Source organism: Myotis lucifugus, unplaced genomic scaffold (genome assembly GCF_000147115.1).
Source record: "Myotis lucifugus unplaced genomic scaffold, Myoluc2.0 scaffold_45, whole genome shotgun sequence".
Taxonomy (NCBI): Eukaryota; Metazoa; Chordata; class Mammalia; order Chiroptera; family Vespertilionidae; genus Myotis; species Myotis lucifugus.
In genome coordinates, this window is record NW_005871093.1 from 5,717,365 (window position 1) to 5,730,325 (window position 12,961).

Below are 12,961 nucleotides of genomic sequence, written 5' to 3' on the forward strand. Positions count from 1 at the left end.
AGTCAATGTATGGTGGATGAATGAAGGAAGCATAGATGCGTTTGATGGATTGGTGAATAGGTTAGTACCTGGTGGGCTGGTGAAAAGATAGATGAACTAGCTCATAGGTGAGAGAATAAATAGGTAGGTGGATGGATGGATGGATGGAAGAATGGATGCATAAATTATTTGGTGAATGAAAGAAAGGTCAGGAAAACTGATGCTCTTTCTCATGCCTAATTTATGCATAAATGTGTTCCACTCCCTACCCTCATTAGATTATAATTTCCCTGCTGTGTGGGTTAAAGGGCAGGGATCATTTCTCTTATCTCTCCCAGTGCCCAGTCCAGAGCTCAGCCAGGGCAGGAGGCTGCCTGGGTGGCTATAAAGGCCAGCTTTCTCCCCTGCTCTCTGTCTGTTCCCTCCAACCAGGCTCGGAGCAGCTGCCCTGGCTCCCTGGACTCCAGTGTCTTCCTGAGCTCTGACTTCCTCCTTTCTGAAGACCCCAAGCCTAAACTCCCTCCCTGTCCCACACCCCCACCCCTCCTCCAATACCCTGCCCCTGCCAAAGGGCCTGGCCTGGAGCCCTGTCCCCTACCCCTCTTCCCTTCCATGGCTCCGCCCCCTGCAATGCTGCAAGAAGAGCCTCTCTTCTCTCCCAGATTCTCCTTCCCAACAGTCCCTCCTGCATCAGGAGTGTCCCCCCTGCCTGCTCCCACAACCTTCTCACCTACCCCACAGTCTGGCACAGGCCCTGCCCCCACCCACTTCCCCATGGACCTTCTATCCTCGGGGTGTCCAGAACCCCCCTTTGGGCCTCACTTCACAATGCCCCAAGGTGTGCAGCCCAGAGGCAAGCCCCCTACCCCATCCCCTAGGGAGCGGAAGCCCAGCCCTCGGACCTTGGCCCCTGCCATTGCTGGGGGCAACAATTCCTGCCTCACACAGCTCCTCACAGCAGGTGAGATAGAAGGGGCAGGGTTGACAGAGGGTGAGACAGGAACCAAATGTGGAAGGGGGGAGCCTATGGGTGCAGAGGGTAAAGGTTAAGGGGCAGACTCAGCTGGGGGGGGGGGACAGGGTGGTGAGGAATGAAGGACATGAACCCTGAACCCAAAAGGGGTGTGGGCTATTTGGAGTGGAGGGATGGGGTCTTAGGAGATAACCTGAGAGAACCCTCACAGTCTGCTTGTACACAGCCAAGCCGGAGCAAGCCCTGGAGCCACCTCTTGTATCCAACACCCTCCTGCGGCCCCCAAAATCCCGGGTAAGATGGCAGACTCAGGAGTGGAGGGGAGCCTCAGAGCTTCACCCCAGCTCTCCATTTTTCTCCACCTGAGAGCTTCACCCCAACTCTCCACCCTTCTCTTCAGGAGACGGTCCCTGAATTCCCCTGCACCTTCTTTCCCCCGACTCCGGCCCCCACACCACCCCGGCCATCTCTGGGCCCGGCCACACTGGCCCCTCCCAGGCCCCTGATTGTCCCCAAAGTAGAGCGGCTGTCACCCCCAGCACCCAGCGGTAAAGAGGGGTTGCAGGGATTGGAGGGAGGGGAAGGAAGAAGGGGGGACTATATCTGGGGCCAGGACAAGAGGGACAGGTCAATGGGACCTGCTCCCCTGTGTTGGTCTGTCTGTGGGTCTGTCTGTCTCTGCCACAGGTGGTGAGCGGCGGCTGTCTGGGGAGCTTAACTCCATGCCAGGCCCAGGGACTATGAGTGTCCGAGTCTCTCCGCCTCAGCCCATTCTAAGCCGGGGTCGTCCAGACAAGGTGCACTATCCCCTCACCCTAAGATCTCTTTGCTACCCCTACGCCCTCCCACACTCCTTCCTAGGCTCACCCCACTTTCTGTCCCCCGACACAAGACTGAAAACCGACGCATCACACACATATCTGCGGAGCAGAAGCGGCGCTTCAATATCAAGTTGGGGTTTGACACCCTGCATGGGCTGGTGAGCACGCTGAGCACCCAGCCCAGCCTCAAGGTGAGCCCCCAACCTAGGATGGTACCCCCAGAGCCACAGGGCTCTTCATGAAACCCCTACATAAGACCAAATCTCAGGACCCTCCAGATACCCGGTTGCCTCCTCCCGCCTCCCCAGTGCCTGAGTGGGTCCCAGCACCTGACCCCACACTGGTGATGCCCACAGGTGAGCAAAGCAACGACACTGCAGAAGACGGCCGAGTACATCACCATGCTGCAGCAGGAGCGGGCGGCCTTGCAGGAGGAGGCCCAGCAGCTACGGGACCAGATTGAGGAGCTCAATGCTGCCATTAAGTAGGCAGAAACCTGCAGGTGCTGGGACAAGGGGGGCCAGTTACCTGAATCTCAACCTCTGACCCTCTCCATGCCCCCAGCCTATGCCAGCAGCAGCTGCCGGCCACTGGGGTGCCCATCACACACCAGCGTTTCGACCAGATGCGAGACATGTTTGATGACTATGTCCGGGCCCGCACACTGCACAACTGGAAGTTCTGGGTAGTATCCTCACTGGGCCAGCGGCAGGGTGAGTGCTGCAGCCAGACCAGGTTGTGCCTGGCTGCAGGCTCAGCTTCAGAGGCCAGGCAGGGTCTCAGAGCTGCTTCCAGGGGAAGAGACTCCAGTTTCAACCCCTCCTTCCAGGCCTGGGCATCTTGGCCGGCAGGATTGCCCAGTGATGGGCTGGGAGCAGAGGGAGGAGCCCCTGGGTGGGGGGACCATAGCCCTGCCTACAGAAAGTCCCAAGGGAAGTTTGGGGGAATCTAAACTCTGAGTGGCATGAGCGGCTGGACCCTAGGAAAGACATGGAATTGCTTACCCCCTCACCTAATCAAGCTCTTGACGGAGCCAGGGCAGGAAGCCTAGGAATGTGGGCTAGTCCAGCCCAGAAGAAGGGCCATGGCGGAGCTGAGGCAGTCAGCTGGGCAGGCCTTGGCAGGATGAGAGGGTGGCTGCAGTGGGGGTCCTTGGGGTTCAAGGCTTCACGGTCACCAGGCCTTTCCCCTGGTTTGGGCCAGATGTCAGGGCTACATGTCAAGTGGGTGAGGATACTGGCTGGACAACAGGCCTGTTCCTTGACCTGGGCCAGTTCAGCATCCTCATCCGGCCTCTGTTTGAGTCCTTCAACGGGATGGTGTCCACGGCAAGCTTGCAGAGCCTCCGTCAGACCTCGTTGGCCTGGCTGGACCAGTACTGCTCCCTGCCTGCTCTCCGGCCAAGTACGTGAGCCACCTACCTGCCCAGTGGGATGTCCAGGCCTCAGGGCAGAGGATTCCACTCTGCTCAGACCCCAGGTGCAGCCTGCCTTCAAAATAGCCTAGGGTTTTGGTTATCCCACCATGCTTTCTGGCTGGTTCCCCAGCTACCAAGACACTACAGACAGTCTTGCCAACCAGCATCTCCCCACACCCCATTGTCTTCAGCATCCAAGGGTGGGGCCCTGACCACAGGAGGCGTCTCTCTCTCTTCCCAGCTGTCCTGAACTCTCTCCGCCAGCTGAGCACATCTACCAGTATCCTGACGGACCCAGGCTGTATACCTGAGCAAGCCACACGGGCAGTCACAGAGGGCAGACCGTTATAGTGCTGACCAGACCCTGCCATTCACTCAGCTGCCGTGGGGACTACTTTCCCTGGACGTGGGCTCCAGACACAACTCCTGGGCACTCCCTTCCTGCCCCAGGCCCTGCTTGTCCCCTTTCCTGAGAGTTAAGCAGGACCTTAGCCTCTTCCCACCTCCTGGAAGTCAGAAAACACTGAGTTCCAGTGTCTGCTCTGCCAGTGACTACACTGTGACCTAGGGGACTCATACTCCATCTGTGGACCTCCATTTTCCAGTCTGCACAATGGGGGTGAGGAAGCTTCAACCAGATGATGATCCCAAGGCCTGAGCAGCTGTGACACTTGGGGCCTAAACTGGCAACTCAAGGAACTTAAAGGAGAGAATGGGAAGATCCTACTCCTCTGTCACTCCCACCTGCTCCCCAACAGGTAGAGCACATGCCTCTGCTTCTGAGCAGACAAGCAGAAAAGGGGGTTCTCTCTGTTCCTTCACTGGTAACCTGGGGGCGCTGCAGGATAGCATCCCTGGGTGGATGAAGCCTAGAAGTTCTGGTATCAGAAGAGCACACAGCAGGGCGGGTGGCCAAGCCAAGGCAGGCATTGTGTGTGTGTGTGTGTGTGTGTGTGTGTGTGTGTGTGTACGTGTTTTGTAGAGCATTCTTGACCAATAAAAACAAACTGTCAGGGATGGTCAGCGTATCTTGCTCTGGAATGGAGAGTCGGTTGGCAGTGGGAGGTGGCTTCTGAGCTGGAGAGCCACTGGAGGGCTATGACTAGAGGTGGGACAAGATTCGATACTAACTTCTGAACAGGCTTCCTCTGAGTGCCAAGTTGAGAACAGGCCACCATGGGGCGATGGTGAAAGTAAGGCAGCCGGATTTAGGCTGTGGCTGTCATCCAGGCGGGAGAGGACCCTCATCTTGGAAATCCTCCCTCCATGGCCAGGAGAGGGTTCACAGAGGCTCACTACTTTCCAAGTTGGAAGAGGGCAGAGCTGGGACCCAGGAGTGGAAGTGCCAGGGCCACCCATCAGAACCATCCAGGAGGAGAAACGTGCTGCTGCAGAGAGCAGTGTTGTCCCCGCTGTGCAAGACGTGCACACTGACCGGATGGCCGCTTGGCTGGCATGTCTTACAAGGAACTGATACTTCAGATGGGAGTTGGGGGAAAAGACCCCAACACTTCATTGATCCTTTCATTGATCTATTGAACAAATACTCCCTGAGGGCCTGCTGTGAAGCAGGCGATGTCGTGGCTCTCGGGATTCTGTTCACTGCTGTACTCCTCTCATGGAGCTGACCATTGAGGCCTGGCAAGTTTGAATCCTCTCACATCTCAGAACTTCTGGAGGCATTTGCCGGATATAAACAGTCTTCCGTGGGCTTTGCCCTTCTCATTCATATAGAATAATAACAATAACTGCATACCTATGCAGTGTTTACTACATGCCAAGCTATTCTAAGGGCTTTATCCCTACCCAATCCCTACCATACCTACCTCTACAGGCCTGTTGTGAGGATTTGAGAGTAAATATAAGCCCTGGTCAAGTACCAGGTAGCTCAGTTGGTTAGAGCGTCATCCCAATACACCAAGGTTGCAGGTTCGATCCCCAGTCAGGGCACACATAAGAATCAACCAATGACTGCATAAATAGGTGGAATAAGAAATTAATCTCTCTCTCTCTCTCTCTCTCTCTCTCTCTCTCTCTCTCTCTCTTTCTCTTTCTCCCCCCCCCCCTCAGAGCAATTTTTAAAAATATATATAAAGCACAACAGTGCCTGGCAAAGAACACTACATAAGAGTTATCATAATATCCCCATTTCACAGATGAAAACTTGAGGCACGGAGAGGTTAACTAGCCCCAGGTTGCATGCTTAATGAGGTGCCCACTCAGACTGTCTGGCTCATCTCTGCCTTTAGACACTTCTCTTTACTGTGCAGTGACAGGTGCACACAAACTTAAAATGCTATTTGCTGCTGCAGGCCACGACTTGAAGCGGCTCTTTGAAAGGTAACATCCTGGCAGTTTGTGCTCTGCTGTTTTTCACCCACTCATAACCCACCAGGAAGATTCTCATGAGAGAATCTTATAGAACCTTCATAGGTCCCACCTTCCTGTGAGGGAGTTGTCTTGCTCTCCCTCTCCCTCTCCCCTCCCATTTACCCTCAGCTGCCTGCCTTTGGGCTCCTCCCACCTTCCGGCCTAGCCATACCCCAGGACTGATTCTTTCACCGAGGTCCCGTGACTCCTTCATTGCCAAATCCAACAACCACTTTGCATGCCCTTGTCTTTCCCCAGCCCTCAGACCATCTTCTTCAACCACTCTCCTTTCGAACCCCAAATTCCTGGCAGGCTTTCCTTCCTCCTTCCTGACCGTGCCTTCCTGCTGTGGGAGCCTCCTCCTCCACCAGTCCCTTTCCCTGGCCTGCTTCCCTCTCACTATGGCAAGTCCCAGGCAATCCCATCCCCTCCACCTCTCTCCTGAGGACCTACTCTGTGTCTGTCTTGCTGGGCCCCCAGAGCGACACAACCACATATCCAACTGCCATCCTGACCTCTCCCTCTGAATGTTCCACAGCTTCCTTAACCTTGAAGGGGTCAAAACAGAACTCATCATTCCTAAGACTGTATCCCAAGTCTTCACCCTCAAACCTGGTCCTCTCCATGCGCTCCATCCTCAGGAAAGGTGCCACCATTCAGACACTTGTGTAAGCTACAGTCATTCCTGGCTTCTCCTCACACCCCACTAACCTATAGTATCTGTTACAGAGGCCTGGCCAGTTGACATTGTAAGCATTCATTTCCACAGTCACTGCCCTGGCCCAACAGAACATTGTCTTTGCATGAGCCTCCTGTGTCCCTTACAGCTGCTCTTCAAACTTAAATGTGCATTTAAATAATTTGGGGTGTTTTTTTTGGGGGGGGGGGATTTAAAAAAATCATGATCAGGCCCAGTCTGGATCAATTAAATCAGAATCTCTGGTTATGGGGTTTAGACATCAGCATCTTTTAAGGTATTCCCAATATGCAACCAAGGTTAAGAGCCACTGTAATAGAGGCTTTGAGCTGCAAAGTATATATAGCTGGGGCTCAAGTTAGTTTAAATCTGATTTGAAGACTTTAATGTGTATCAGAAATCACTTAGTGGGCATGTTAAATACAGATTGCCAGGCCCCCACCTCTAAAGTTTCTGAGTCAGCAAATCTGAGATGAAGTCTAAGAATTTGCATTTCTTTTTTTTTTTAATATATTTTTATTGATTTCAGAGAGGAAGGGAGAGGGAGAGATAGAAACATCAATGATGAGAGAGAATCATTGATTGGCCGCCTTCTGCATGACTCATCCCTTACTGGGGTTCGAGCCCGCAACCCCAGGCATGTGCCCTTGACTGGAATCGAACCTGGGACCCTTCAGTCCGAAGGCTGATGCTCTATCCACTGAGAAAAACTGGCTAGGGCAGAATTTGCATTTCTAATGATGCTGGGTCCAGGGCTCAAACTTTGAAAACCACTAATTAAATAATGACGAAATTTATCGTTCCACCTAACACAGACCAGAGGTAAGGAAGACTCCAATCAATGCAAGGTGGATCTTCAATTGCAAATTGAAGTTATGTTTCCATTGCTTCTTTGGCTCCTACTTCCCTCAAATGATGCCAGGTTTTTGAACAGATGTTCAAGGTGCTTTGTGACTGGGCCCTGCTACCCCTGCAGCCTCATTTCTCTCCACAGCCTCCTTCCCTTCACATCCCAAGGAATCCAGTGATTCCTGTGATGTGTCATTCTATTTTGCCTTTACAAGTAAGACTTGATCAGCCCATGAGGGAGGCAGGCCTAAACTTTTTTTTTTAAACAATTTTTTCTCAAAGTTGACATACAATATTACATTAGTTTCAGGTGTATAACCCAGTGATTAACATTATATAACTTACTAAGTGATAATCCCAATAAATCTAGTAACCATCTGACACCATACATAGTTATTACAATATTACTGACTATACTAGAGGCCTGGTGCACAAATTCATGCACAGGTAGGGTCCAGCCAGCCCACCCATCCATTCAGCCTGCCCCATCTGAGCCGATCGGGGCCAGGCCGGCAGGGGCGAGGGGCTGTGGGAGGTTGGCCAGCCGGCCCCGCCCCCAATTGGGCCAGTTGCCTGGCCGCTGGTCATAGTGACCAGTCGTTCTGGTCGTTCTGGTCGCTTGGCTTTTATATATATAGACTAGAGGCCCGGTGCACAAAAATTTGTGCACTCGTGGAGGTCCCTCAGCCCAGCCTGTGCCCTCTCTCAGTCTGGGACCCCTCAGGGGATGTCCACCTGCTGGCTTATGCCCGCTCCCTGGAGGATGGGGCCTAAGCTGGCAGTCAGACATCCCTCTGGCAGCTCGGGAGCCCTTGGGGGATGTCCACTTGCCAGCAGGGAGCAGGCCTAAGCTGCAGTCAGATATCCTTAGCGCTGCTGAGGAGGCTGGAGAGGCTCCCGCCATCACCACTGTGCTGGCAGCCATCAGCCTGGCTTGTGGCTGAGCAGAGCTCCCCCTGTGGGAGCACACTGACCACCAGGGGGCAGCTCCTGCATTGAGCGTCTGCCCCCTGGTGTTCAGTGTGTGTCATAGTGACCAGTCATTCCCAGTCGTTCTGCTGTTAGGGTCAATTTGCATATTACCCTTTTATTATATAGGATAGAGGCCTGGTGCATGGGTGGGGGCCGGCTGGTTTTCCCTGAAGGGTGTCCCGGATCAGGGTGGGGGTCCCGCTTGGGTGCCTGGCCAGCCTGGGTGAGGGGCTGAGGGCCGTTTTCAGGCTGGCCACACCCCCTTCAGGGTGGAGGTCCCTGCTGGGGTGCCTGGCTAGCCTGGGTGAGGGACTCTTGGCTGTTTGCAGGCTGGCCACACCCCCTTCAGGGTGGGGGTCCCCACTGGGGTGCCTGGCCAGCCTAGGTGAGGGACTGATGGCTGTTTGCAGGCTGGTCAAGTCCTCCATGGGGACCCTCATCCCATGGGGGTGTGGCCAGCCTGGGTGAGGGGCTGAGGGCTGTTTTCAGGCAGGCCACACCCCCTTCATGGTGGGGGTCCTTACTGGGGTGCCTGGCCAGATGTTCAAGGTGCTTTGTGACTGGGCCCTGCTACCCCTGCAGCCTCATTTCTCTCCACAGCCTCCTTCCTTTCACATCCCAAGGAGTCCAGTGATTCCTGGGATGTGTCATTCTATTTTGCCTTTACAAGTAAAACCTGATCAGCCCATGAGGTCTTACTTGAGGGCTGTTTTCAGGCTGGCCATGCACCCCCGTGACCAAAGCTCCCAGCCTCTCCTTTTTTTTTCTTTCTGGGATTTATTTATCTTCTATAATTGAAACTTTGTAGCCTTGAGCGGAGCCCAGGTCCGGTCAGGGCAGGAGGGAAGCTTGGCTTCCTCCATCGCCGGGGGCAACCCAAGCCTCCTGCTCGCTCCAGCTCTGTGGCCACTGCCATCTTAGTTGGGTTAATTTGCATACTCGCTCCTGATGGGCTGGTGGGCATGGCTGGTGGGTGTGGCTTGAGTGTAGCAGAGGGATGGTTAATTTGCATGTTTCTCTTTTATTATATAGGATTCTCTCTGCTGTACTTTTACCATCCCTGTGACCGGTCCATAATTACCAATTTGTACTTAATTCCTTCACCTTTTTCACCCATCTCTCTAACTCCCTCCCATCTTTTGAAAACCCAGTCCCCCAACCCTCTTCCTCTCTGGGTACCCTCTTCCTCTCAGACTCTGTGTCTGAGTCTGTTTTGATTTTGTTTGTTTTGTTCTTTAGATTTCACATATCAGTGAAATCATATGATATTTGTCTTTCTCTAAGCATAATACCCTCTAGGCCAGCCGTGGGCAAACTACGGCCCGCGGGCTGGATCCGGCCCGTTTGAAATGAATAAAACTAAAAAAAAAAAAAAAAAGACCGTACCCTTTTATGTAATGATGTTTACTTTGAATTTATATTAGTTCACACAAACACTCCATCCATGCTTTTGTTCCGGCCCTCCGGTCCAGTTTAAGAACCCATTGTGGCCCTCGAGTCAAAAAGTTTGCCCACCCCTGCTCTAGGCCCATCCATGCTGTCACAAATGGTAAGATTTCATTTCTTTTTATGGCTAAGTAATATTCCATTGTATAAATGTACCATTTATACACAGCTTTTTTATCCACTCATCTATTGATGGGCACTTGGGTTGCTTCCATAGCCTGGCTATTGCAAATAATGCTGCAATGAACATAGGGATGCATATATTCTTTCAAATTAGTGTTTTGGGTTTCTTTGGGTAAATTTCCAAAAATGGAATGGCTGGTTCATATAGAGGCATAGACTTTTCTGTCACCCTGAACATACCCCTTCTTACTGCATCCTTTCTCTGATCCCATCTGCAACACTCAGGCTGTCATAGTCACTCCCTTCTGTACAGGAATCAGTTCTTCCTCCACACCTTTGCTCATGCCTTGTTTCCCACCTAGAATTCCCTCCTATTCTCTGCTTCACCTGTAAAAATGCCCACCTCTGAAGGTATAGCCAGGTCTTGATGCCCCTCAAAATTCATTGGCAGATCTCCCTCCTGATCTGCCCAGCTTTGCCAAATCCTTCTGCATGTTGGCCTTGGCTTCTAAGTGGGCTTGAGGATAAGGGTAAGACCTTACTGACCACATCCCAGTGGCGTGTGAGAGGAGTGTGGATTAGGAGTGGAGCAGATCCAAGTTTGACTCTGGACTCTATCCCTGGCTTCTTTGTTGACCTTGGGTAAGTTACTTGACCTGAGCTTATTTTTTTTCACCTGTTTAAAGTTATTTCATAGCATCTCAAAGTTCTCTATAAAGAACAACTAAGCCCTGGCCATGCATCAGGAGGGTTTGGGTTTGATTCCAGGTCATGGGTACATACCTGGGTTGCAAGTTGGATCCCACCCCCAGTCAGGCACCTGTGGGAGGCAACCAATCGATATGTCCCTCTCACAGTGGATGTTTCTCCTTTTCTCCTCTCTCTCTCTCTCTCTCTCTCTCTCTCTCTCCCCTCTTCCCCTCTTTTCCACTCTCTCTAAAAATCAATGGAAAAGTATTGTCACTCCTCAGGTGACAATAAAAAATAAAATAAATAAAAATAAAAAGAACTGAACTCGTGATGTGAAAGAATTTTGTATCCTTGACTGAGCTGTACACAGCTGAGCCCTACTCTTGCTTCTCTCTGTCCTCCACATCAATAGACTAGTGTCATAGATCTGCATGTGTACCCAGGTTCACTCTTCACCTGTGTGACCTCTGAAAAGTCACTTAATGAGCACCTCCTAGAGCAGCGGTTCTCAACTTGTGGGTCGCCAACCTGTGGGTCACGACCCCTTTGGGGGTTGAACGACCCTTTCACAGGCATCGCCTAAGACCATTGGAAAACACATATATAATTACATATTGTTTTTGTGATTAATCACTATGCTTTACTTATGTTCAATTTGTAACAATGAAAATACATCCTGCATATCAGATATTTACATTATGATTTATAACAGTAGCAAAATTACAGTTATGAAGTAGCAACAAAAATAATTTTATGGTTGGGGGTCACCACAACATGAGGAACTGTATTAAAAGGTCGCGGCATTAGGAAGGTTGAGAACCACTGTCCTAGAGCATCAGTCTCCTAATCCGTAGGATGGGAATATGAGAAGATTAAATGAAATGCAAAGTTCTGGGATCAATCAATGTCACATGCAAAATGCTTGATGAATGAAATTCTTCTTAAGTACCGCTTTGTCTCTAGGTAGTGGAGAAAGTGGTCCTTGGCTGGGCCTATAGTTCCAAAAAGCAAATTAGGAGGAAAAGCCCCAGGATGCCCTGGACACCCCCTCTAGCCCTCCCTACCCCACTGCCCACAGCTCAGTCAACGCTGTCACACACACACACACACACACACACACACACACACACACACACACGACAAAAGGGAAGGAAAAGAGGCCGGCCCCTCCATTTAGTCTGACTGGATCTGCTTCCTCACCAAGGCTGTGGGTGTGTCTCTCTGACATCTAGTCTCCCCAGCAGCCTCTCTCCTCAGGGGGACTTTCTAAAGACCAGAGTCTGCACTGTCAGGAGAGGCTCCCAGGTGGGCATGGAAATGTTTGAATCTGGAATCTCTGACCCTAATACTTCTTCAACTTGCTGTGGGTTTCAGGGCTGGGAGGCCCACAGAGCATGTCTGTTCTGGAACTATTCCCTCTCCAACCAAGCATGTCTAATCTAAATTCTATTATTAGTCTTTCAGAATATCTTCCTTTTTTGTGAAATCTGAATAAGTTCTATAGGTTGTATCAATGCCACTTTCCTGGTTTTGATATTACACTATAGTTATGGAAGATGTTACCATTGGGGAAAACTGGGTAAAGGGTACATGGAACCTTCCTGTTCATTTTTTTTTCAACTCACTGTGAATCTTTGTTTGAAAATAAATGTCTTGCCCTGGTCAGGTGGCTCAGTTTGTTGGAGCACCATCCCATGCACCAAAAGATTGCAGGTTCGATGCCGCTAAGGGTTGGTACAGGAGGCAACCGATCAATCTCTCTCTCTCTCTCTCTCTCAACTAAAAAACAAACAAACACATATGCTTGGGTGAGGATTAAAAAAAGAAATGTCTTGTTAAAAATTTTTTCAAAATCCTCTCCACTCCCCAGGCTGCCCTTAATTCTAGGCCCTTATCATCCCCCTCTTGGATCCTAGCAAACACCTCCTGGTTTCCCTTCTGTCTTTGGTCTTGGCACCCACTGGTCCATCCAGAAAATTTTGAAGACACCAATTTTGCCCTCTTCTCCCTGTAATAACCAGTGGAGGTTCATCTCTGCTTGTTGGATTGAGCTGGCTGCCCCTCAAGGCCCAGACCTTTCCAGTCTTACTAGCTGCCTTTTTAAAAATATTTTTTTTTACTGATTTCAAAGAGGAAGGGAGAGGGAGAGATAGAAACATCAATGATGAGAGAGAATCATTGATTGGCTGCCTCCTGCATGCCCCCACAACCCGGGCATGTGCCCTTGACCAGAATTGAACCCGGGACCTTTCAGTCTGAAGGTCAAGGCTCTATCCACTAAGCCAAACCGGCTAGGGCTTACCTGCTACTTTTTATTTTGCTCATGCCCTGCCTCCCCAACAGCATCCTTCCTTCTCAGGTCTTTGCTGAGGCTGTCCCACACTCCAATTCCAGGACTACTCTTTCCCTTCTCCATTAACAGTAAAAGCCTACCTGAATTTCCCTTGATGCTAAGACTTTCCCACTAACGACCAGGCACCGCCCCTCGGGACGCGCCAACGATCAGGCCCCGCCCCTCGGGACGCTCCAATGACCAGGCCCCGCCCCTCGGGACGCTCCTACGATCAGGCCCCGCCCCTCGGGACGCTCCAGTGGTCAGGCCCCGCCTCTCGAGGTGCTTTAAC

General features: G+C 51.5%; 1 protein-coding gene across 1 annotated transcript in view; it reads left to right on the forward strand.

Annotated features, from left to right (window-relative positions):
* The window catches only part of MLXIPL (MLX interacting protein like), a 10,648-nt gene extending 6,405 nt beyond the window's left edge, over positions 1–4,243 (forward strand). Inside the window, exons 5-13 of the mRNA XM_023753418.1 lie at positions 412–940; positions 1,179–1,246; positions 1,353–1,500; positions 1,640–1,749; positions 1,845–1,964; positions 2,130–2,257; positions 2,338–2,461; positions 3,048–3,177; positions 3,432–4,243. Of these exons, the coding sequence (XP_023609186.1) occupies positions 412–940; positions 1,179–1,246; positions 1,353–1,500; positions 1,640–1,749; positions 1,845–1,964; positions 2,130–2,257; positions 2,338–2,461; positions 3,048–3,177; positions 3,432–3,541 (1,467 nt within the window). The 3' untranslated portion in view covers positions 3,542–4,243. The remainder of the gene's footprint in view (positions 1–411; positions 941–1,178; positions 1,247–1,352; positions 1,501–1,639; positions 1,750–1,844; positions 1,965–2,129; positions 2,258–2,337; positions 2,462–3,047; positions 3,178–3,431) is intronic.
* Positions 4,244–12,961: the final 8,718 nt, after the last annotated feature.